The 25,039-nt window shown below is 44.2% G+C and overlaps 1 protein-coding gene across 1 annotated transcript in view; it reads right to left on the reverse strand.

Moving 5' to 3' along the window:
- Positions 1-24,748, reverse strand: part of LOC120920128 (Fc receptor-like protein 3) — a 30,963-nt gene extending 6,215 nt beyond the window's left edge. The window contains exons 1-8 of the mRNA XM_040332042.1: positions 24,718-24,748; positions 18,526-18,546; positions 14,636-14,896; positions 12,554-12,808; positions 11,601-11,882; positions 5,268-5,549; positions 2,824-3,105; positions 502-858 (exon numbers count right to left, since the gene is read on the reverse strand). Of these exons, the coding sequence (XP_040187976.1) occupies positions 502-858; positions 2,824-3,105; positions 5,268-5,549; positions 11,601-11,882; positions 12,554-12,808; positions 14,636-14,896; positions 18,526-18,546; positions 24,718-24,748 (1,771 nt within the window). The remainder of the gene's footprint in view (positions 1-501; positions 859-2,823; positions 3,106-5,267; positions 5,550-11,600; positions 11,883-12,553; positions 12,809-14,635; positions 14,897-18,525; positions 18,547-24,717) is intronic.
- Between the last annotated feature and the right edge of the window lie 291 nt (positions 24,749-25,039).

Here is a 25,039-nt window from a genome sequence, read left to right on the forward strand (position 1 = left end):
AAAGCCTGAAAAAATCTTCAATTCAAGGATGCCCCATCCTTTTCCTGTGATGGAAATAAAGCTGTAAAAAAAATTAAAATATATGTTTTTCTAAAAAAACTTTAGCTTTTATGATTAAATTAATAGGATCAACCAAGAGCTAAAATATGGAAATGATGGCTCTGGATTTGGCTATGACCTTAAAGAACCTGAGCAGGGTACATTCTTTAGTTATACGGTAGGGTTGCCATGCCAAGAACAATCTAATTATTCTGAAAATGTATCTTTAAATAAATTATTATGTAAAAATGTGGGGAAAACAACTGCTCTAGCTAGAAAACAAACAATAAACCATAGAGCGGCCAGCACACAAACAAACAAAGTCAAATATAAACAAGGAACAAAAAGTGCAGCGCTGCGCTGCACTTTGTGTTCCTTGTAAATAAATTATTATGCCCAAAAAAAAATTGTTGAAATTTAGATTAAATAAAATGTTGGCTATTGTAGGAAGGAAAGACTTACGCTCTGGTGGGTCATCATCATCCACTGTGAAAGTGCTCTCCTTGACCGGACTCTGTTGAAGAACATTTATTTTCTGGATGTCGCTGATCACAAAGAAGGTTCTGTTGGATACTTTCTTGCTGACGGAGCACTGGTAAGATCCAGAATGGTAATATCGGAGGGAATAGATGTATAGTACCTTCCCATCGTCTCTAAACTGATAGACCCTGGAATTCTTCTTCACCACCTTCCCATTGTGCATCCAGAGGAAAGTCAGAGAAGAGCCTCGCTCTACTGAACACTTCAATGTCAACGAGTCTCCAAATTCAAAATCCTCCCCGGCTTTATCCAAGACGATGTTTACTCCTGATACCGGATCTGGTAAGAAAATGAATACAGAACACTGAGAGTAACATTACAGTGTGATACATTGTATCTCGTTTAACTCTTTAATGACCAGAGGTGGTTGATACATAGATACCCAGACCAGATGTATACCTCACTGTTGAATTGACAGTAACTCTATAATTAATTTGTTAAACATCTTTACATATTTATTAAGGGCATATGAGGTTTTTATTTGGTATGCTCCAATTGTTTAAAAGCTTACGTTTAGGAAATGTTTTATTAAATCAGCATAAGGGATGGTAATCACATTTATTGCAAAGTGTTTGTGGTGGTGCCGACTGTAGTGGGTGCCGACTGTCTTGGTTCCACTGTATGTAGGAACGTAGCCATCCTGTCTTGGTTCCACTGTATGTAGGAACATAGCCACCCTGTCTTGGTTCCACTGTATGTAGGAACATAGCCACCCTGTCTTGGTTACACTGTATGTAGCAATGTAGCCACCCTGTCTTGGTTCCACTGTATGTAGGAACATAGCCTCACCCTGTCTTGGTTCCACTGTATGTAGGAATGTAGCCACCCTGTCTTGGTTCCACTGTTTGTAGAAACGTAGCCACCCTGTCTTGGTCCCACTGTATGTAGGAACGTAGTCACCCTGTCTTGGTGTCACTGTATGTAGGAACATAGCCACCCAGTCTTGGTCCCACTGTATGTAGGAACGTAGCCACCCTCTCTTGGTCCGACTGTATGTAGGAACATAGTCAACCTGTCTTAGTTCCACTGTATGTAGGAACGTAGTCACCCTGTCTTGGTCCCACTGTATGTAGGAACATAGCCACCCTGTCTTGGTCCCACTGTATGTAGGAACGTAGTCACCCTGTCTTGGTCCCACTGTATGTAGGAACATAGCCACCCTGTCTTGGTCCCACTGTATGCAGGAACGTAGTCACCCAGTCTTGGTTCCACTGTATGTAGGAACGTAGCCAACCTGTCTTGGTTCCACTGAATGTTGGAACGTAGTCACCCTGTCTTGGTCCCACTGTATGTAGGAACATAGCCACCCTGTCTTGGTCCCACTGTATGTAGGAACGTAGTCACCCTGTCTTGGTTCCACTGTATGTAGGAACAAAGCCACCCTTTCTTGGTCCCACTCTATGTAGGAACATAGCCACCCTGTCTTGGTCCCACTCTATGTAGGAACATAGCCACCCTATCTTGTTCCCACTCTATGTAGAAACATAGCCACCCTATCTTGTTCCCACTCTATGTAGAAACATAGCCACCCTGTTTTGGTCCCACTCTATGTAGGAACATAGCTACCCTATCTTGTTCCCACTCTATGTAGAAACATAGCCACCCTGTTTTGGTCCCACTGTATGTAGGAAAGTAGTCACCCTGTCTTGGTCCCACTGTATATAGGAACATCCATTCTTGCTCACTGCCAAGATGGACTATGTACTTCTGGATTTGTAGCGGGCATAGAGCAGTGCACATGACTGCAGCCAACATCTACTCATTCCGAACAATTGGAAGTTAGTGATTAAAGGAGAAGTTTTGGAAGCTCATGGAGGGCGTTACAATGTCACGAAAAATAGATTACAAGGCCAATAACTAGAGGATGTGGATTGTTTATTAATGGAGAACAAGGATATCATTTAGAGACTTCAAAATAAAATCTAGCCAATTACAAAATGTATAAATAGCCCAAAAAATAAATAGTTGTGGATAGAGTAGGAAAGTGTTAAACCCCCTGCGTCCTCTTGTGGAGGTTTCTATCCACTTCCTGTTCCAGGGATACAACAGGAAGTAAAGGGGAAAGCTCTCCAAAGTGAGGGGAATTCTTAGTTTTGACAGATGGACAAGGACAAACAGATTGGGGAATCTCCCTCGTGTGGTCACACAGCATTAAAATAAAATAAAATAAAACGTTTTGTCTATACATATCATTTAATTATAGAGTCAATAATCCAATGATAAAGTGAATAATGAAGTACATACCAACTACAAGAAGGATGACAGTGTTGCTGAGTTGTTTTTGTTTTGCAATGCCGTTGTCAGAAATGCAGAAATATAATCCCGCCATGGATGGAGATCTGATGGTTACTCTTTCCACTGCTGCCTCCTTCTGGTGAACGGTGATATTACTGAAGGATGTGTCATTATGATAGAAAGTGTAAAGTATAGGAAGGGTGCTCATTGTGGAATCACATGAGAGGATGATATTATCCCCTACTACCACCTCTTCCGCACTCAGCTTCATCTGGGTTTGGCCATAGGCAGCTGAGAAAAGAAGATGCATTAGCTATAACACCAGCAATTGTAATTTTTTATTATTTTTTTATTATGTAAGCTCTCACACATCTATACACCCCCTATGAGACATATTAATTAATACATTTTTAGGACTAAGGCCGCGTACACACGATCGGTCAAAACCGAAGAAAACGGACTGAAGGACCTTTTCATCGGTCCAAATCGATCATGTGTGGGCCCCATCGGTCAGTTAACCTTCGGTCCAAAAATGTAGAACTTGCTTTAAAATTGAACCGATGGACGCCTAACCGATAGGTCAAAACCGATGGTTAGTATGCAAAAGCATCGGTTAAAAATCCACGCATGCTCAGAATCAAGTCGACGCATGCTTGGAAGCATTGAACTTCGTTTTTTTCAGCACGTCGTTGTGTTTTACGTCACCACGTTCTGACACGATCGGTTTTTAACCTATGATGTGTAGGCACATCAGACCATCAGTCAGCTTCATCAGTTAACCGTCGGACCGTTATCATCTGATGGAACGAACGTGTGTACGCGGCCTTACACGTATTGATATTGTCATGCAAAAAAATTATATATCAACAGTATATATAGGTCTTCTCCGTCATCTTCTTCCCTCTTCTCTTCTTCCGATGTTGACACAACGCTCTCCCCTGCTGTAATGCCGTGTGTGCGGTGTGCAGCGACTTATATTGGCATGGGGCGTGGTCACCGGATGACATCACCCGGTGACCACGCCTCTTAGGACATCACCACACAGGGCAGGATGGGACGTTAATGTCATAAGGAGACCCCCTTTCCTGACCAGTCAGGCTGCATGCTCGGATAAGGGGCTGGTATGGATATTGGGGGGACACCCACGCCGTTTTTTGAGCATAGGGGGTTCCCCTTAAAATCCATACCAGACCGAAGGGGTTCCCCTTCTTTCTTAGCACACAAGTCGCACCACAAGTCATATCTTTTTTACAGTGTTAACCCTCACTTAATACCTTTACCGGCATCTGGCGTTTCCAGGACTGCTCTTGAACACAATTTTATGGCGCTCAGAAAACAGCCCATAAACTCCAATGCTGATAAACGTCCAAAAACTTCCATGTGTGCATGGACACTAAGGCCCCGTACACACGGTCGGTTTGGTCCGATAAGAATGAACCGAAGTTCATTTTCATCGGACCAAACCGACCATGTGTATAGGCTATCGGTCTGTTTTCCTTCGGTCCAAAATTTTAAAACATGCTTCAAAACCGAACCGATGGACCGCTCCCCTATTGGACCAAACCGATGGTTAGTACAGAAAAGCATCGGTTCAAAACCCGCGCATGCTCAGAATCAAGTCGATGCATGCTTGGAAGCTTTGGACTTCGTTTTTTTCAGCACATCGTGTGTTTTACGTCACCACATTCTGACCCGATCGGATTTTGAACTGATGGTGTGTACACACATCAGACCATCAGGCCACTTCAGCGGTGAACCGATGAAAACGGTCCGGCGGACCATTCTTATCGGTTTTGTCTGACCGTGTGTACGGGGCCTAAGGATAACATATAGTGGGGTTTATGGGCTTTTAAAAAAAACGCCCAGACTCCAAAAAACTGCTGAAAATGCCCCCTCGGCTTATACTCGAGTCACCTTTTTGCGCCTGATCTCTTGGATTTTGGGGGCCCGGTAATGGCCGATCATAGGTCCTCTGGACCTGGCGCACATATAGCTCCACTCGTAAATTTGGGGACCCAGTACTGGACGCCCGTAGGTCCCCTGGACCCCAAAACTTGGCACACATATAGCCCCAGTTATCCTCTACAAGTATGCAAAGTTTGCTGTCTGGGGGACATACAGCTTGGGAGCACCGATTTTTCAAAGCCGTGCATCCCTTCTATATACTCCCATGTTAAACGTGTCTAGTCATGGACACAGTGAGGCATGGGCACAGTGAGGCATGCAGATTGACACCCTAGGCTTATACTCGAGTCGATACGTTTTCCCATTTTTTGTGGTAAAATTAGGTGCCTCGGCTTATATTCAGGTCGGCATATACTCGAGTATATAAGGTATTTATCGACTCATTAAAAAAATTGTTTTAATGAACTATTTTTTATTGTTACATATAAGGCCAGGTGAAGATAAAACAAGTCGATTTTTCAAGGCTGGCTCGGATGTTTCATACTAACCCTTAATCCGGATTAATGCATCTTTACTCCTCTTTTTCACGGCTCCATTTGCAGTTTGTACTTCACAAGCATAATTTCCAGAATCCTCTATCCGAGCCGACAGCACCCTGTATGTATCAGATACACCGAATTCCTGCATAGGCCGTCCATCTTTGTAAAAGACAAACCGCAGCTCCGTGTTTTTATTGGGTGGGACCAGAGTTGTTTCACATTTCAGATTCATGATGTCACCTTCGGTTAAATGCGACTGATTTAGTCGTAAAACTGGCTCAGAAAAAATTGCTGTGGAAAAAAAAAAAACAAGGTTCAGAATGATGGGCAAAGGGTTTTAATGGTAAATCTTTATAAACATTTATCGACTGGGTTGTTTGTCTCCTTGTGGGTATCCTTGCTTGACAAGGGTCAGCACCCTACACCAACATCTCTTTCCCAACAGCATTGAGTCTTATCCTTCCCCAGTAGACCAGACCCAACATTAACTAGGGATGAAAAAAGCTAGTTCTAAGACTTTGGAAGGTACTTCTTTAGTGGAAGCAGTTGCATCCTGTCATGGATATGCAATAGTCAGGCAGCTTACCTGTTTCCATCTGTCCATTAAGAGGCCTGACTCTGTTCTGGTTACCTTCTTATCTCCTCTACTTCCTGTATGGCCCCACCCAGGCCATCCCAGGAAGTCTATATTAACTCTTGCACTATAGGCCTGCAGTGCTGTTCAACAGTGTTGTTTGCTTAAATTCCTGTCTGCAGTGTGCTACGATTACCTCCCTGTGTACCATTTTTGGCTCGTCCCTGACTTCTCCTGTTTGCCTGTGCCCTTGACCTTTTGCTTGTCCCTCGGTTACCCTGTCTGCCTGTTGCCCTGACCTCGCCTTACCTATCACTTTTGTTTATCCTGCTTGCTGCTTCCCCTCTCTCTCTGCGGAGCGGGACCTAGGGGATCCCAGGGGTCGTGACCTGGATCCAGCTGTGGCGAAGGCCATCCTCACCACTAGAGGCTCTGGTGAACACAAAGCTGGATCTTAGACTCTGCGCCCTGGGCGATCTTGGGTTCACGCTTCCTCTCTGATAGCAGCAGTTGGCTATAGGGTTCACTTCCCTGAGGTGCATCTCTGACCCCAACGGGGTGCACTTGTCACCTGGCCACAGGTGACATGACACATCCATTGAGAAAGTCCATGTGATAGACCCCATCACATCGCCCTGGGGGCAATTTGACAAATACTACCTTTAATACCAATACCAACTTGACAATACTAAAGAATGGACACCATGACTGAAACAGATCTGTAACCCACTTTACACCTTGAACACTATGACCAACTTCAAAACACCCTTCAACCGCACCAAGCTGTTATGACAAGGATTATGATAGCAATACCCGTGATTCCATATCTATTAAAACAAAAAGGACAATTGGGCGGGAGATTAACCCCACCTTTAAAGCCCCTCCTAGCTATTCCCAGTCCATCCAGTCTGTCAAATAATCTTTCCAAGCCATATCCTGCTAACCATTGACCCCAGGGGCAGTCCGCAAACAAAAACACAAGAGTTAGTGATCGGTACGAATTATGCATTCTATTTCATAAAACAAAGAAAGGGGGCAGTAAATTGCACATTTTACGGCCCTTTCCCCACTCTTCATCCTGACACATGCCCCACAGTAGCCAGCGGGAGGAGAGGGGGAACTGGATAGTGTTACAGGGTGCTGGGAAAGAGCACCCGGGGCAGCAGAACAGGGCTAGGGAGGCAGCTGCTGTATGTAGAGGATCTGAAGCCCTCCATTTTTCTCCTCTAACTGCTAAATGCCTGCTGGAGGAAGAGGAGGAAATGCGGCCATTCAGCTGCTGCATGAAGGGATGGGATCCTCTATATGCCGCTGCCCCTCCTATCCAGGGGTACAGGGGGCTGGGTCACAATTGCGACCCTTGTGACCCCTGTACTTACATCCCTGGCCCATCAACTTCTGCAGAAGCCAGAAACTTTCATACAAGCTGCAATAGATATTTAAATGCCCCCTGTATGCAGCAAAACTCCCTGTCAAATTCCAGGAGGCCCCTACGATTCCGGTCTTTCACGGGCTACTGACGACTTGGCTTTCCACGAAAGCCTTTCCTGCGTAGCCTCTCTCTTCCACCCTTTCTGCCGCACTGTACTGCTTCTGGTTCCTGGGTTTTCTTTTACCAGGAACTCTGCTATGTGCGTCGGGACCCTTCAGGGTAAGACCACGCTATATTAAGATACCTCTCAACTCAACTCAAAACTACAATAACCAAATGATCAGTCTGTCAGAGGTTCCTGCAGGCATAGTTGGGAACCCGTTGGGCACCTAAACAATGTCTCAGAAGCTTTCACTTCTAAACCTGTTGGGTGTTTTGGTGGCTTCCCAGCAATTACAAGGGGAATCTCCATGAGCCTAAGCTGCAGAAAGAATTGGGCATTGGCCCATTCCTGAACATGAGGGCCCAAAGCTTCTACAGTTTGCTGATGGGCAATTCTGTGCAGCTGAGATGCAATATGCAGAGCATGACTGCAACAAATGCATGTAATGTAGGAAGTGCAATACGTAGGTGAAGCTATGTGTAGGTGTGGCTCGAATGTGGGCAGGACACAGGGGCCCCATGATCTCCTATTGCCCAGGGACCTCATGAGTTGTCAGTCCGCCCCCGAATTGTCCCACATTAAAGAAGGGACGCCTTGTATGATGCAGATATGTAACCCATTTTACACCGTGAACTATATGGTCTCCTCCAAAAGACCCTTCAACCCCACCAAGCTGTTATAACAAGGATTATCCTAGCGAAACCCTTGATTCCATATCTATTAAATCAAGAAAAAAAGGACAATTGGGCAGGAGGTTAACCAAGCACTTATTATTCCAACTAGCAAAAGATTTGCTTCTTCCCTCTACAACCTTTTAAGCCTATTCCATCTATTGCCAGTCCATCCATTCGGGAATATAACCTTTTTAAACTACACCCTGCTGGCCATAGACCTCCATTAATGAAGGGATGCCACTTCCTACTCAGGGCTGTCTTAATGAGAGGGCACACCTGGGCACTGCCCAGGGGCCCCAGCTGCATGGGGGCCCCTGCCCTTTCCCCAAAGCAGCTGGTTCTTGAGCCCGGGCTGCACTGAAATTTGGGGCTGCCCCTCTACGCCCCAGATATCCCCCCAGCACTCTGACCCCTCTACACCCCAGGTACCCCCCCAGCACTCTGACCCCTCTACACCCCAGATATCCCCCAGCACTCTGACCCCTCTACACCCCAGATATCCCCCCCAGCACTCTGATCCCTCTACACCCCTGATATCCCCTCAGCACTCTGATCCCTCTACACCCCAAATATCCCCCCAGCACTCTGACCCCTCTACATCCCAGATATCCCCCCAGCACTCTGATCCCTCTACACCCCAGATATCCCCCCAGCACTCTGACCCCTCTACACCCCAGGTACCCCCCAGCACTCTGACCCCTCTACACGCCAGATATCCCCCAGCACTCTGAACCCTCTACACCCCAGATATCCCCCCCAGCACTCTGACCCCTCCACACCCCAGATATCACCCCAGCACTCTGACCCCTCTACACCCCAGATATTCCCCAGCACTCTGACCCCTCTACACCCCAGATATCCCCCCAGCACTCTGATCCCTCTACACCCCAGATATCCCCCCAGCACTCTCACCCCTCTACACCCCAGATATCCCCCCAGCACTCTGACCCCTCTACACCCCACATATCCCCCCAGCACTCTGACCCCTCTACACCCCAGATATCCCCCCAGCACTCTGACCCCTCTACACCCCACATATCCCCCCAGCACTCTGACCCCTCTACAACCCAGATATCTTCCCAGCACTCTGACCCCTCTACATCCCAGATATCTTCCCCCAGCACTCTGACCCTTCTACATCCTAGATATCCCCCCAGCACTCTGACCCTTCTACATCCTAGATATCCCCCCAGCACTCTGACCCCTCTACATCCTAGATATCCCCTACCTCCTACCTACTTGATTTCTGTTTACCTGCACTGTCTCCATTGTATGGGGCCCCATAGCATTACTTTGCCCAGGGGCCCATGATGTTATTAAGACGGCCATGATCCTACTGGCCATTAAACCAAGATTAATGAACAGACACATATCTGAGACAGATCCACAACCCACTTTACAACATAACAACACAACAATACAACAATGTTAGTTAAATAGTGGTAGTGGAGTGTAAACAAGCGTACAATTTTGATTTTAGATTTTTTTTTTGTTTAAATCTTGAAGTAGCCTATTAAATCTATGTAGAGACTATGGGGAAATCTCGAATTTTAAAATAAACCTCACCAAAACGGAGATTATGAGTATAAATATAAGTAAATTGGAAGAGCAATTCTTGAAAGTGAAGTACCAGTTCGCCTGGGTTAAAGAACTCAAGTATCTAGGGATACTGTTAGCAAATTCTATAAAAAAAATGTATAAGATAAATTTTATTCCCCTATTAAATGAAATTAAGACAGAAACAAAAAGAGTGGAAAATAGAGCAATATCATGGATAGGACGAATCAATTATTGCAAAATGGTTATTTTACCTAAAATATTATATAAATTTCAGATGATTCCCATAGCTCTCCCGAGAACACTATTTACCGCACTAAAAAAAATAATTATGAATTATATATGGAGAAATAAGAAACATAGGATATCACTCCAGACCCTAAAACAACCAAAAAAAAAGGGGGGCTTAGCGGTACCGGATGTTAAAGGATACTATGACGCAGTGGTAATGACAAGGGTGGTGGAGTGGGCCAGAGCCAACAAAGAAAAAAGGTGGGTTAGTTTAGAAAATGAGTTAGCACAGACGAGGTTGGACAAGATAATATGGAATCCTCCCCAATTTAGAACACTAGATAAAAACACACATGAAATAACAAAAAATGCACTTAAAATATGGGATAATGTCTATAAAAAAATTGAGAAGGAATACAATTCACCTTTTATAGCACTAAAAAATAACGATTATTTTGCACCAGGTAAAACACAAGTTGGGGGGAATTGGATCAAACAGGACACTGCACAATTAAGGGATATAATAAGGGAGGGTCACATAATAACACTACCCGAGTTAAAAACTAAAAAGAATTTAATGGAAATTAATGAATGGAGGTACCAGCAGCTTAAACACTTTGTTCAAGAGCTACCAGGCTCACTGAGAGCGGGAGACCAGTTAACAGATCTAGAAAAAATATGCTCCATGGAAAGAGCTAAAGGAACTACCTCAAAGTTATATAGGATTCTACTGAAGATGGATGAGCAGAACATACCTCCATTCATTATAAAATGGGAAAAGGAACTGGGAACACAACGGGATAGGGGCAGAATAGATAAAATGTTGGCTTTGACACACTCCTCTGCGGTAGATAGTAGTACGGCGGAGATGTGTTTTAAATGCATATCCGGATGGTACATGACCCCGGATAAGCTAAAAAAATTCAAAGAAGAACAGACAGGAGAGTGCTGGAGGGGATGTGGATCACCAGGAAATATGGCACATCTTTGGTGGGGATGCACCAAAGTTAAGAGGTATTGGGAAAAAATTTTGGCCTGTGTGGAAGAGATCACGGGGAAAAAGATCAAGATGGACCCATGGGTCATCCTATTCCATGGGGGGGAGGAAGGTATAAAAAGTTACAGGAAAACGCTTGTACCGCATCTACTTAATGCCGCTAAGAGACTTATTCCAAGGAGGTGGCAAGAAGCGGAGTGCCCCTTAATTTGGGAGTGGATAGATGCGGTTGAAGAAACTTACAGAATGGAAGAATTGAAAGAGGGCATAGAGGGTAACAACATCTTACAAATCACGAAATGGGATAAATGGAGGACTTTCAAGAAATCGTGGAGTTATGCAGAAAAATTAAGGGTAGATACTTAAAAGAAACACTAGAAGAAAATTAGAGAGAACTAGAGACATAGGAGATTGTTTAAGGTGAGATGGGGGGGATGGGGGGGGAAGGATAAGGGGGGGATAAAATGAAATTGTAATCCTTTCAATGCCTCTGAAGCATGAGGAGTGACATTTAAATAAATAACAATAATATGCATATATATAATATATATAAAAAAAAAAAAAAAGGGAAAAAAAAAAAAAACAAAGAAAAATAAAAATTTTCACACAAGAAGAAGCGACACTTATGATGCAAAACCAACATAGAGATGCAATGGGCTGGCACGTAGAACATGAGCATATAATGCACACTCTATGAGGTGGAGTCTGAAGTGTTAGGAAAAAAAAAAAAAAAAAAAAAAAAAACAAATCTTGAAGTTAGTGTTGGGTGCTCACCTTGGATCTCAATGGATAAGGCTTTGCTGTTCTTCCTCACAGTGTCAGACGCCGTCCTCACTTCACAGGTATATTTCCCAGAATCCTCCAGTTGAGATGACATCACTCTGTATGTATCGGACACACCGATTTCCCCAACATTCTCACCATCTCTGTAGAAAGCAAAGTGCAGCTTTGTGTTCTTTTTAGGTGGGGCCAGATTTGTGTTACACTTCAGAGTCATGCTGTCACCTTCCATCACAGGTAATTCAATTAATTTTAATGCTGGATCAGAAAATAACTCTGTGGGGGGGAAAAAAATTCTTAGACCTCCTGCATTGATGTAAAGGGGTTGCAATATGCATTAGGGTGAAAAAACACATTGCAGTGTCTGCCCCCCCAGCCCCCCACCATGTTTTACTTACCTGAGCCTCGAATTTCCGTTGGCGCGATCCCGCGTCAATCTCCCCACTGCCTCTTGGCTCTTCATGGGATACATTGATAGCAGCACAGCCATTGGCTCCTGTTGCTGTCAATCAAATCCAATGACGCGGCCGCTGGGGGCGGGGCAAAGTCATAAACTCGGCGACTATGGACGCCGAGTGTATGACACAGGAGCGCGCCCGCAAGGTAACCCCCTCAGGATAGAGCTTCCCAGAGGGGGTTATCTATTGCGGGGAAGAGCCGCCGAGGGACCCCAGAAGAGGAAGATCGAGGGCCCATAGTATCGCTTTAAAACCTACCTCAGGGCAAAGTTTTTATTCAACAAAACAGAGGTGATTAAATACCACAAAAAGAAAGCTCTATTTGTGGGAAAAAAAGGACGCCAATTTTGATTGGGAGCCACGTCGCAAAAAGGGGCCTGGTCCTTAACCTGCATAATGATCCGGGGTGCTTAACCGGTTAATTTTACAGAGTAAAAAATGTTTATGTACTGTAATCCATAGCTTCCATTATTTGTTGGAACGCCTTACCGTATACCGTTACAAGCGTTTCAGCTGTTTCTTTTGTGTAAATATTAAATATTTTACATCTTTCTCTCTCACATCTGTATCTTCCGGTTGCCTCGGTGGTTATTTTTTCTTTGCGAAAAACAGGACCCTTGGAAAATAACACGGCGTTATCTTTGAAAAACTTTGCCTCGTCTTTAAAACTGGAATCCCAACCATGACACCGGAGAAGCAACGTGTCTCCTTCATAAACGTAATTAGCTTGCAAAATCAGCCAGTCTGGAAAGAGAAAGATATATATATATATATAAAAAAAATATTTGATACGGATCTCTTTTTAAATACAATACAGTGGAACCTCGGATTACGTACCTTGAAAAGCCCGTACCTTGTGGGCGCGCGATCGTGTCACGGACTTTTGCACTTGTTATTTCCTTAAAATTATAATTTTTTATTTTAAGGAAATAATTGGCCAATAAATTGGAAATGAACATCAAATACAATGGATCTAAAGATGGCGATGAAAATGCACCTTGCAATAATAGAAGGAATTTATTTATTTATGAATTAATGATAATTTATAATAATACATTATTGTAACATTATAATTTATAAGAAAAAATGTAAAAAGAAATTATATGTCCAACACATTATACAGTATACTGCATGTCCATTTTAATATACTGTATATACTCGAGTATAAGCCGACCCGAATATAAGCCGAGGCACCTAATTTTACCACTAAAAAATGGGAAAACGTACTGACTCGAGTATAAGCCTAGGGTGTCCATCTGCATACCTCGCTGTGCCTCACTGTGTCTCACTGTGCCCATGCCTCATTGTGCCCATGCCTCACTGTATCCATGCCTCACTGTGTCCATGCCTCACTGTGTCCATGCCTCACTGTGTCCATGCCTCACTGTGCCTCACTGTGTCCATGCCTCACTGTGCCCATGCCTCACTGTGCCCATGCCTCACTGTGCCCATGACTAGACTTACGTTTAACATGGGAGTCTATGGAAGGGGTGCCCTGTTTGAAAAATTGGTGCTCCCTGGCCGTAGGTCCCCCAGACAACAAACTTTGCACACCTGTAGAGGAAAACTGGGGCTACACGTGTGCCACATTTCGGGTCCGGGGGACCTACGGCCGGCTGTGGGTACCGGGTCCCCAAAGGAGAGCAGGTGCAAAAAGGTGACTCAAGTGTAAGCCGAGGGGGGCATTTTCAGCACCGGGTCCCCAAAGTTACCAGAGTTACCGCAGAAATTACCATTTAACATGGGAGTCTATGGAAGGGGTGCCCGACTTCGAAAAATCGGTGCTCCCCGGCCGTAGGTCCCCCAGACAACAGACTTTGCACACTTGTAGAGGAAGAGTGGGGCTACATGCAGGCCCGGATTTACTCCATTTGCCGCCCCAAGGCCGGGTCCTTCAATGCCGCCCCCCGCCTACGCAGTACACGGGGGACTTTTTCGTCAGGACACCGAGAAGCGCGGGGGGGGGGTGTTGCTGCCAAAAATGACATTGAGCATTGGGGGGTGCTGCTGCCGAAAATGACAAAATGACATTGCGAACCGGGAGGGGGGTTGCTGCTGCCAAGAACTATCTCGCCTCCTCTTCCCTCTGTTTTTTCTCCTCTCACCATCCGCATGACAGGGGGAACTCCTTATATGAAAGTGAAAGTGTCCTCTCCTCTCAGCCGCAGTGCCGCCCCTGCACCCACTGCCGCCCCGAGGCCTGGTCTTGTTGGCCTTGTCTGGAATCCGGCCTCGGCAACATGTGTGTCAAAGGGGGTCCAAGGGACCTACGGCCGGCCGGTACCGGGTCCCCAAAGCCTGGGAGATCAGGCGCAAAAAGGTGACTCGAGTATAAGCCGAGGGGGGGCATTTTCAGCACAAAAAAACTTGGCTTATGCTCGAGTATATACGGTAATAACTTATAATAATAAATGGATGGACACGTCCCATTATACGAGACCTTGCGATTCTCAGGGAGCATCTTGGGAAAAATTTAGACTGTTTATTGCAGCCCCGCCCCCTCCCCCGCAGGGATAAGTGTCATTAAATTGATATTTATTCCATTTTGATCTTTTAATATGTTTTACTCACCATTGCTGATGTCCAGGTGAACAGGGTCACTTTTGCCGCTCTCCCCGTATGTACATTGGTAAGAGCCTTTATCATCATCCTGAGCATAATATATCTTCCTTATTTCTCCAGCACCACGTTGCATCCAATTGTTTTTGTACCAATAAATCATCTGATTATTCTGCCCAGACGTCTCCACGTTACATATGAGAGATATGGATTCTTTCCTGAAGATCCTATTCCAGTTGGGATCCAAAGTCACCACCGGCCGGTCTGCAGCCTCTAAATGTCATTGTGAAAGCAATGAGTATAGAAAAATGTATTGTTTTCTCAATTACTGGTCGTCAAATAGCTGCCATGAAGCTATGATTATGACATTTCATGTTATATAATCTTATCCTACAATCCGCTAGGTTATCTATTTTCATTTACATTTATAAGAGTTACTTACCTGAATGATTACGCCATTTTCTACTATATTATTGTACACCTTCTGTTAATGGAATATCTATTTATCTATTTCTTAGGCCGGGTACTCACGAACAAACATGTACGGTGAAAGCGGTCCGTCGGACCGTTTTCACCGTACATGTCTGCCAGAGGGCTTCTGTACGATGGTTGTACACACCATCGTACAGAAGTCCACGCGTAAACAATACGCGGGGCGTGTCCGCGTCGTCGCCGCGACGATGACGCGGCGTTGACGCGGAGACGTGGGCGGGCCTGCCATTTAAAGGCTTCCACGCATGTGTTGAAGTCATTCGACGCATGCGAGGGACGGCGGGCGCCTAGACATGTACGGTAGGTCTGTACTGACGACCGTACATGTCCGAGCGGGCATGATTCCAGCGGACGGTTTTAAAACACGTCCAGGAATATTTGCCCGCTGGGAAAAGGCCCGGCGGGCAAATGTTTGCTGGAATTCGGCCCGCTCGCGCCTACACACGACCAAACATGTCTGCTGAAACTGGCCCGCGGACCAGTTTCAGCATACATGTTTGGTCGTGTGTACGGGGCCTTAGACACGTGCAATTTGTTTAGTTCCGAATTAGTTTTTTAACGAATTTTAACAAATTAGTTAATTCCGAAATTTTCTGAATTTCCGAATTGTTTAATTTCCGAACTTTCTGAATTTCCAGATTTCTGAATTTCCGAATTTCTGAATTTCCGAATTTCTGAATTTCGGAAATTCGAAAATTCAAAAATTGGAAATTGGAAAAATTGGAAATTCAAAAATTCGAAATAGCAAAATTCGAAAATCTAAAATTCGAAAATGGTAAATTTCGAAAGATGAATTTCCTGAATTTCTGAATTTCCGTATTCAGGAAATACAGGGGTATTTTTGTTCTTTGGCTTCTGCCCCCCCCCCCCCCGTACCTCAGGCCAAATGAGGTACTGCAGGCCTATTTAGATTGAATTGTGCTTGTCTTGCGAGTCAACACTCGCAAACTGAGTCAGAATTAAAAACAAAAGTTGCTCGCAAATCAAAACGCTCTCAAACCAAGTTACTCTTAAACTGAGGTTCCACTGTATTACTGTAAAAATATTTAATTAATAATTAATCAAAAAAACTATTTTAAATTGTCATACAAATATATATTCGTAATCAAATCTTTATTATTTTCTCACAATAACATGCAGATTTCTGCTAGTCACAGGCCCTCCAGCCTGTGTCTTAGAATAGGAGGGAAGCCTCCATCAATCTACATGTAATATCCTGCCCCCCCCCATTGGCCCAGATTCAGGTAGCCTTGCGCTTTTTTTACGTAGGCGCAGGGCACCGTTTTTGTCCTGCGCCCCCGCAAATTTTCTGCGCTACCCGCGATTCACGGAGCAGTAGCTCCGTAAATTGCGTGGGCGCTCCGGCAAAATGCCCGGCGTAAGCGCGCGCAATTTAACCACTTGACCACCGCCCCATGTCAAAAAGACGTCCTGTTTTTAAAGTTGAATATCTCGATAACGGCAGCAGCTGCTGCCACAACCGAGATATTCATCTTTTCAGGGGGCGGTGGTGTACACGATAACGGCGGTCTCCGCGGCGGATTCGCCGCGAGATCGCCGTTATCGGTGGCGGGAGAGGGCCCCCCCCTCCCGCCGCTCTCCCGCGCCCTCCGCCGCTTACCGGAGCCGTTGGTAGTGGCGGAGGGGATCGGATGTGTCCGGCAGCTGAGCGGGGACGGGACTGAAGGAGAAATCTCCTTCACCCGTCCTCATAGCTCTGCTGGGCGGAAGTGACGTCAAAACGTCAGTCCCGCCCAGCCTCTTAAAGAAACATTTTTTTTTTGTCATTTGAAAAAATGACATTTTTATTTTATTTTTTTATTTTTTTGCATTTAAGTCTAATTATGAGATCTGAGGTCTTTTTGACCCCAGATCTCATATTTAAGAGGACCTGTCATGCTTTTTTCTATTACAAGGGATGTTTACATTCCTTGTAATAGGAATAAAAGTGATCATTTTTTTTTTTTTTTATTTCAGTGTAAAAAATTATAAAACTAAATAAAAATAAATAAGAAAACCAAAAAAAATTTTTTTAAAGCGCCCCATCCCGACGAGCTCGCGCGCAGAAGCAAACGCATACGCGAGTAGCGCCCGCATATGAAAACGGTATTCAAACCACACAAGTGAGGTATCGCCACGATCGTTAGAGTGAGAGCAATAATTCTAGCCCTAGACCTACTCTGCAACTCAAAAAATGCAACCTGTAGAATTTTTTAAACGTCGCCTATCGAGATTTTTAAGGGTAAAAGTTTGACGCCATGCCACGAGCGGGCGCAATTTTTAAGCGTGACATGTTGGGTATCATTTTACTTGGCGTAACATTATCTTTCACAATATATAAAAAAAATTGGGCAAAATGTATTGTTGTCTTATTTTTTAATTCAAAAAAGTGATTTTTATCCAAAAAAAGTGCGCTTGTAAGACCGCTGCGCAAATACGGTGTGACAAAAAGTATTGCAATGACTGCCATTTTATTCCCTAGGATGTCTGCTAAAAAAAATATATAATGTTTGGGGGTTCTGATTAATTTTCTAGCAAAAAAATTGTGATTTTCACATGAAGGAGAGAAGTGCCAGAATTAACCCGGTGGGCAAGTGGTTAAATGATCCCGTAGGGGGCGGGAATCATTTAAATTAGGCGCATTTCCCGCGCCGAGCGTAGAGCGCATGCTCCGTCGGGAAACTTTCCTGACGTGCATTGCGGTAAATGACGTCGCAAGGACGTCATTTGCTTCAAAGTGAACGTGAATGGCGTCCAGCGCCATTCACGATTCACTTACGCAAACTACGTAAATTTCAAACCTTGCGACGCGGGAACGACGGGTATACTTAGCATTGGCTGCTCCTGCTAATAGCGGAACCCGACGAACGCAAACGACGTAAAATGCGTACGTAGGGCGTGCGTACGGTTGTGAATCGGCGTGAGTATACAATTTGCATACTCTACGCTGACCACTACGGGAACGCCACCTAGCGGCCATCGTAAGAATGCAGCCTAAGATATGACGGCATAAGAGCCTTATGCCAGTCATATCTTAGGCTGCAGTCGGCGTATCGAGCTTTCTGAATCAGGAGCAGTCGATACGCCGGCGCAACTAAGCAATTGCGCTGCTTAACTATGGTTACGCAGACGCAATTGCTACCTGAATCTACCCCATTGTGTTTAGCTGGTTAGAGGGCATTGTGGAGGAGGAAGGCGGGAGTGGGCTGTCATTGTGTTTACGCCCACATGTGTGACTCTATAGTCACATGGGCTGCTCAGATGTGATAGGGAGGAAAGGCTCAGCATAGAAACCTTCCCTAGGTAATAGAAAAGAAAGGCAATAGAACAATCATGAGATGCAATTTGTAATACTATACTATATAATTACATACAACACAATGTAAAAAATAGATAAGATGTTTACTTACTGGTGCGATGCGTGAAAAATGCTGAAATATAACAGGGAATTAATGAAATGAATCGATAAGAAAATATTGTTTATACATTTTCTGTTAATTGCTTACAGACAGATTTAACGCTGGCAATACACCGGGCAATAGACATGTGCACTGCCAAAAAATGTGTTTGTTTTCGTTTCATTTTTTTTTTTTATATTTCGTCTTACGTGCTATTTGTTATGATCGAAATTCGTTATTTTGAATAAATTCTAAAATTCTAAAATAAGAAGGAAAATCTGAGAATTTGAAAGAACGAAAATCCGAAAATGAGAAAATCCCAAAAGTTGAAAATCCGAGAATTTGAAAATCCGAGAATTTGAAAATCCGAGAATTTGAAAATCCAAGGATTTGAAAATCCAGAAATGAGAAAATCCGAAATAATAACTAACTAATAATAATTATTACTAACTATTAAATTATAGGTATTGGAATTTCCTTTCAAATTTGGCTGTTAGTGAACATACAGTAATGGGATACAAATTTTTCCGAAGTTACAAATTATCTGAAACAACGAATGCCGCATCTAAACAAATGGAACGTAACAAATTTATAATAATAAATAATAATAATAATAAAAAGTTTTTATTATTATTTATTATTATGAACTCGTTACATTCCATTCATTTAGATGCAGCATTTGATATTTTGGATAATTCGTATTTAGCGGACTTCCAAACACAATTAGCATTTTTTAAATGTATGTCCTTTCATCCTGCGTTTTTATAATATAAATCTGGTCACTTACTATTTTACAATCCGCTGCCGATTCGCATAGATATTCAAAAAAGATCGTTTATAAAACTATGTCCACACCGTTGTCATTTTGCTTGTGGGCATTGTGAAGCCTACAGGCACTTAGGGCCAAATCCTCAAAAGGGATACGCAGGCGGAACTGCTGTTCAGCCTGCGTATCCCTGTGCCTATCTTTGGAACTGATCCTCAGAAGGATTTTTCCAAAGATATCCATAAGATCCGACATCTGTAAGAGACTTACACTGTCGGATCTTAGGATGCAGTACCGCATCTGCCGCTGGGGGCATTTCGTGTCGAAATGCTGCCTAGCGTATGCAAATGAGGACTTACGGAGATCCACAAAGCTTTTCAGCTTTGTGTTTTCTGCGTAAGTTTACGTTTGCACACGTAAAATTAGTTCTGCTTTTACAAAGTGTAAACTAGTAACACCTTGTAAAAACAGACCTTTTTTTCGATCGCCGCGATTTTTTTAAAATTTTGAAATTTTTTTCCCGGCGTGTAACTTTTTTTTTACCCGACGCAACTTTATTGTCCCGACGCAATCCACAAAGCCCGACGTAACGTAATTTCGCGCGCTGCCCGTCGGGAAAATGACGTCACGAGCATGCGCAGTACGGCCGGCGCGGGAGCGCGCCTCATTTAAATTGTCATCGCCCCCTGCAGAAGAGGACCGCCTTGCGCCGGAGAAATTTAAGTTACACGGCCTGAAATTTCTAGGTAAGTGCTTTGTGGATCGGGCACTTTGGTAGAAATTTTTAGTCAGTGTAACTTAAATGGGAAAAGTTAAGTTAGGCAGGATTTTTGAGGATTTGGCCCTTACTTCCTGGAAGTCTTGGATGGGGAGTGATAATTGGACAGCGCACTGCATCCTGGGAAATGATGACACACATTTCCCAGGAGCATTAGAGGGAGATGATGTCAGAATCCTAGGTGGTTTTGAAGGCAGATTTCGTGGGACCGCATAGCAACAGGCATTTCCAGATGAGTAAAAAAAAAAAATATTTTTTTTCTTTTTTAGTCGTAAGCTACAGTTTAAAGCAAAATTGTTTTTTTGATGGAACCTCCACTTTAAGTTCACTAACAGACACATTTGAAAGGAAATTCCAATACTTTTAATTTAATAGTTATTATAAATAGTTATTATTTCAGAATTTCAAATGAATTTTCGGAATTTCGTTCTTACTATCGGATTTTTGAATTCTTAGATTTTCTAATTTCCTAATTTTCAAATTTCTGAATTTTCAAATGTCCAAATTTCCTAATTTTGAAAAAAATGTGCTAAGAAACTTGGGGCCAGATTCACAGAAGAAGTACGCTGGCGTATCTACTGATACTCCGACGTACTTTCAAATTTGCTGCGTCGTATCTTTAGTTTGAATCCTTAACCACTTCCCGCCCGGCCTATGGCCGATTTACGTCCGGGAAGTGGTTATGAAATCCTGACAGGACGTTCTAGAACGTCCTGCAGGATTTCATGCCGCGCGCGCCCGTGGGGGCGCGCATCGCGGCGATCGGTGATGCGGGGTGTCAGTCTGACACCCTGCATCTCCGATCTCGGTAAAGAGCCTCCGGCGGAGACTCTTTACCACGTGATCAGCCGTGTGCAACCACGGCTGATCACGATGTAAACAGGAAGAGCCGCCGATGGCTCTTCCTCACTCGCGTCTGACAGACGCGAGGAGAGGATAGCCGATCGGCGGCTCTCCTGACAGGGGGGGTTAGCGCTGATTGTTTATCAGCGCAGCCCCCCCTCGGATCGCCACACTGGACCACCAGGGATGCCCACCCTGGAGCACCAGGGTGGGCAAAAAAAAAAAAATGACAGAAGAAAAAAAAAAAAAAAAATGACAGAAAAAAAAAAAAAAAAAGCATAAAGAAAAAAAAAAAGATGCCAGTCAGTGCCCACAAATGGGCACTGACTGGCAACCTGGCAAAAATCAGTGCTGCCACCCCAGTGTCCATCAGCGCCACCCCAGTGTCCATCAGCGCCACCCCAGTGTCCACCAGTGCCACCCCACAGTGCCCATCCATGCCCAGTGCCCACCTATCAGTGCCCATCTGTGCCACCCATAAGTATCCATCAGTGCCGCCCATGAGTGCCCATCAGTGCCGCCTATGTGTGCCCATCAGTGCCGCCTATGTGTGCCCATCAGTGCCGCCTATGTGTGCCCATCAGTGCCGCCTATGTGTGCCCATCAGTGTCGCATACCAGCGCCGCCAATCAGTGCCACCTCATCTGTGCCCGTCAGTACTACCTCATCGATGTCCATCAGTGCCATCTTATCGGTGCCCATTAGTGCCGCCATATCAGTGCCCGTAATTGAAAGAGAAAACTTATTTACAAAAAAATTAACAGAAAAAAATAAAAACTTAATTTTTTTTCCAAATTTTCAGCCTTTTTTTAGTTGTTGCGCAAAAAAAAAAAATCGCAGAGGTGATCGAATACCACCAAAAGAAAGCTCTATTTGTGGGGAAAAAAGGACGCCAATTTTGTTTGGGTACAGTGTAGCATGACCGCGCAATTGCCATTCAAAGTGCGACAGTGCTGAAAGCTGAAAATTGGCTTGGGCGGGAAGCTGCGTATGTACCTGGTATGGAAGTGGTTAAACCAAGATACGACGGCTTCTGGCTTCAATCCGACAGGCGTACGGCTTTGTACGCCTTCGGATCGTAGGTGTATTACTGTGGCGCCTGCTGGGTGGAGTTCGCATTGTTTTCCGCGTCGGGTATGCTAATGAGCTTTTTACAGCGATTCACGAAGGTACGTGCGGCTGTCGCATTCTCTTACGTCGTCGCTAGTCGGCTTTTCCCGGCGTATAGTTAAAGCTGCTATTTCTTGGCCTATCTTTAGACTTGCCATGTTAAAGTCGTTCCCACTTCGAATTTTAATTTTTTTTTTTTGCGTAAGTCGTCCGTGAATAGGAAAGGACTTTTTTCTACGGTGTGTGTGTGTGTGTTTTTTACAACTATTTACACGTCCTTCGTGAAATGGTAGGGGAACAATGTACCCCATTACCAATTCACATAGGGGGGTGCCAGGATCTGGGGGTTCACTTTGTTAAAGGGGTCTTCCAGATTCTGATAAGCCCCCCGCCCGCAGATCCCCACAACCACCGGGCAAGGGTTGTGGGGATGAGGCCCTTATCCCCATCAACATGGGGACATCCTCCCCATGTTGAGGTCATGTGGCCTGGTACGGTTCAGGAGGGGGGCCGCACTCTGTCCCCCCCTCTTTTCTGTGGCCGGCAAGGTTAACATGCTCGGATAAGGGGTCTGGTGTAAATTTTTGGGGGGAACTCCACGCCATTTTTAAAAAAAAATTGGGGTGGAGTTCCCCTTAAAATCCACACCAGACCTGAAGGGTCTGGAATGGATATTTGAAGGGAACCCCACGCCATTTTTTTTTTAAATTGATGGCGGGGTTCCCCTTAATATCCATACCAGACCTGAAGGGCCTGGTAATTTAATTCTGGGGGACCCCCACGCTTTTTTTTTTTTTTTATGAATGAATCCTCTGAATTGCCGGGAGCCGACAATTCATTAGAGCCGCAAGTCCGGTTTTAAATGTTTTTTTTTCTTTCAGAAATGATACTTTGTGCAGGGACAGTTCTAAGTACTGGAAGCATGCGCCATTGCACATGCTTACTTTACACCCCCCCCCCTAGGTACGAAATTTAAAGGAATATTTCACTTTTATTGTTTCACTTTTAGCATTATTAAATTCACTGCCGTTTTTTAAAACTTGCTTCCTGGGACAGGACCCGGGTCCCCAAACACTTTTTAGGACAATAACTTGCATATTAGCCTTTAAAATTAGCACTTTAGATTTCAAACGTTCGAGTCCCATAGACTTTAACGGGGTTCTAAAGTTCACACGAACATTTGGTGTGTTCGCAAGTTCTGATGCGAACCGAACGGGGGGGTGTTCGGCTCATCCCTAATGATAATAATAATAATAATAATAATAATATAATGGTATATCGATAATAATACTAATAATACTACTAATAATAATAATACTATTAATAATGTGGTATTCTAATAAAATTATTTGTGTTATTATTATTATTTTTTTTTTTTATAATAATAATTAATTATAATTATTTATATATTTGTTTTTACATCTATACATAAATGTTTTGCCTTGTATTTCTATTTTAAACTGAATGGGTTGTTTTACAAGTTGAGGGATTATATATACTTTAGTTAGTGAATCACTGAGCCACTGAGCCATTCACCAGAGGAGCTTACACTCTAATGTCCCCCCATAGTCAGACACTGGGGCAGATTCAGGTAGCTTTAACGGCGGCGTATCTCCAGATACGCCGCCGTAATTTGAAATCTGCGCCGGCGTATCGTTACGCCGATTCTCAAAGGCAGTTACGCTAAAAAAATAGGCTTCCTCCGCCGACGTAACTTGAATGCGGCGGCGTATAATTGTGTGCAATTTTACGTTGACCACTAGGGGCGCTTCCGTTGTTTTCGGCATAGAATATGCAAATTACCTAGTTACGTCGATTCACGAACGTACGTGCGCCCGGCGGTAGTTTTTTATGTCGTTTGCGTAAGGCTTTTTCGGCGTAACGTTGCTCCTGCTATTAGGAGGCGCAGCCAATGTTAAGTATGGACGTCGTTCCCGATTCGAAATTTGAATTTTTTACGTTGTTTGCGTAAGTCGTTCGCGAATAGAGCTGGATGTAATTTACGTTCACGTTGAAACCAATACGTAGTTGCGGCGTACTTGAGAGCAATGCACACTGGGATATGTACACGGACGGCGCATTCGCCGTTCGTAAAACACGTCAATCATGTCATGTCATAACACATTAGCATAAAACACGCCCCCCCTTCCACATTTGAATTACGCGGGCTTACGCCGGCCCCATTTACGCTACGCCGCCGCAACTTACGGAGCAAGTGCTTTGTGAATACTGCACTTGCTCCTGTAAGTTGCGTCGGCATAGCGTAAATACAACACGCTGCGCCGCCGTAACTAGGTGCGCAGGTACCTGAATCTGCCCCACTATTATTATAATAGATGTACTGTATATAGCTCTGATATATATCACAGTGCTGTACAGAGAACATTCAGCCAGTCACCAGGGGAGCTTACACTCTAATGTCCCCCCCACAGTCACACACTATTATTATTATCCATTTATATAGCTCTGACATACACCGCAGTGCTGTACAGAGATCACTGAGACAATAACATCAGTCTCTGTACCAGAGGAGCTTACGCTCTAATGCCCCCCCCCACAGTCACACATGAGTTGAGAGAAAGGCAAGTCAATGCTGTTTAACAATTGCTGTGTTGCTATCAGTTCAGCACTTATCTCAGCACTAGTCTGTTGATATCAATTAATCAGATATAAATTAAAAAAAATAAAAATAAAATCTCGTACTCACAGATTAGTAGAATGAACCTGATGCCCGCCATGGTGGACGCCTCCAATGTACGGAGCGCGTTGTCTTCATACGTCTGGGGATAAGTTCACACTTTACTTCCTCTTTTCTCAATGAAGCGTGAATGGAGGGGCTCTGCACGTGTATGGTTGGTTGTTGCAGCTGAAGGAGCAGGTGTGTGTTTAAGTCAAATTTTCATCATTTCCCTGTCTGGCAAGCCATAACTCTAATTATACCCTGTACACACCATGAAAAAAGTCTGCTGGAATTCAGGTGCCCGGTGCCCGAAAAGGGTCCGGACACCTGAATAGGGGGTGTCAGCAGT

This window comes from Rana temporaria, chromosome 13 (genome assembly GCF_905171775.1).
Source record: "Rana temporaria chromosome 13, aRanTem1.1, whole genome shotgun sequence".
Classification (NCBI taxonomy): domain Eukaryota; kingdom Metazoa; phylum Chordata; class Amphibia; order Anura; family Ranidae; genus Rana; species Rana temporaria.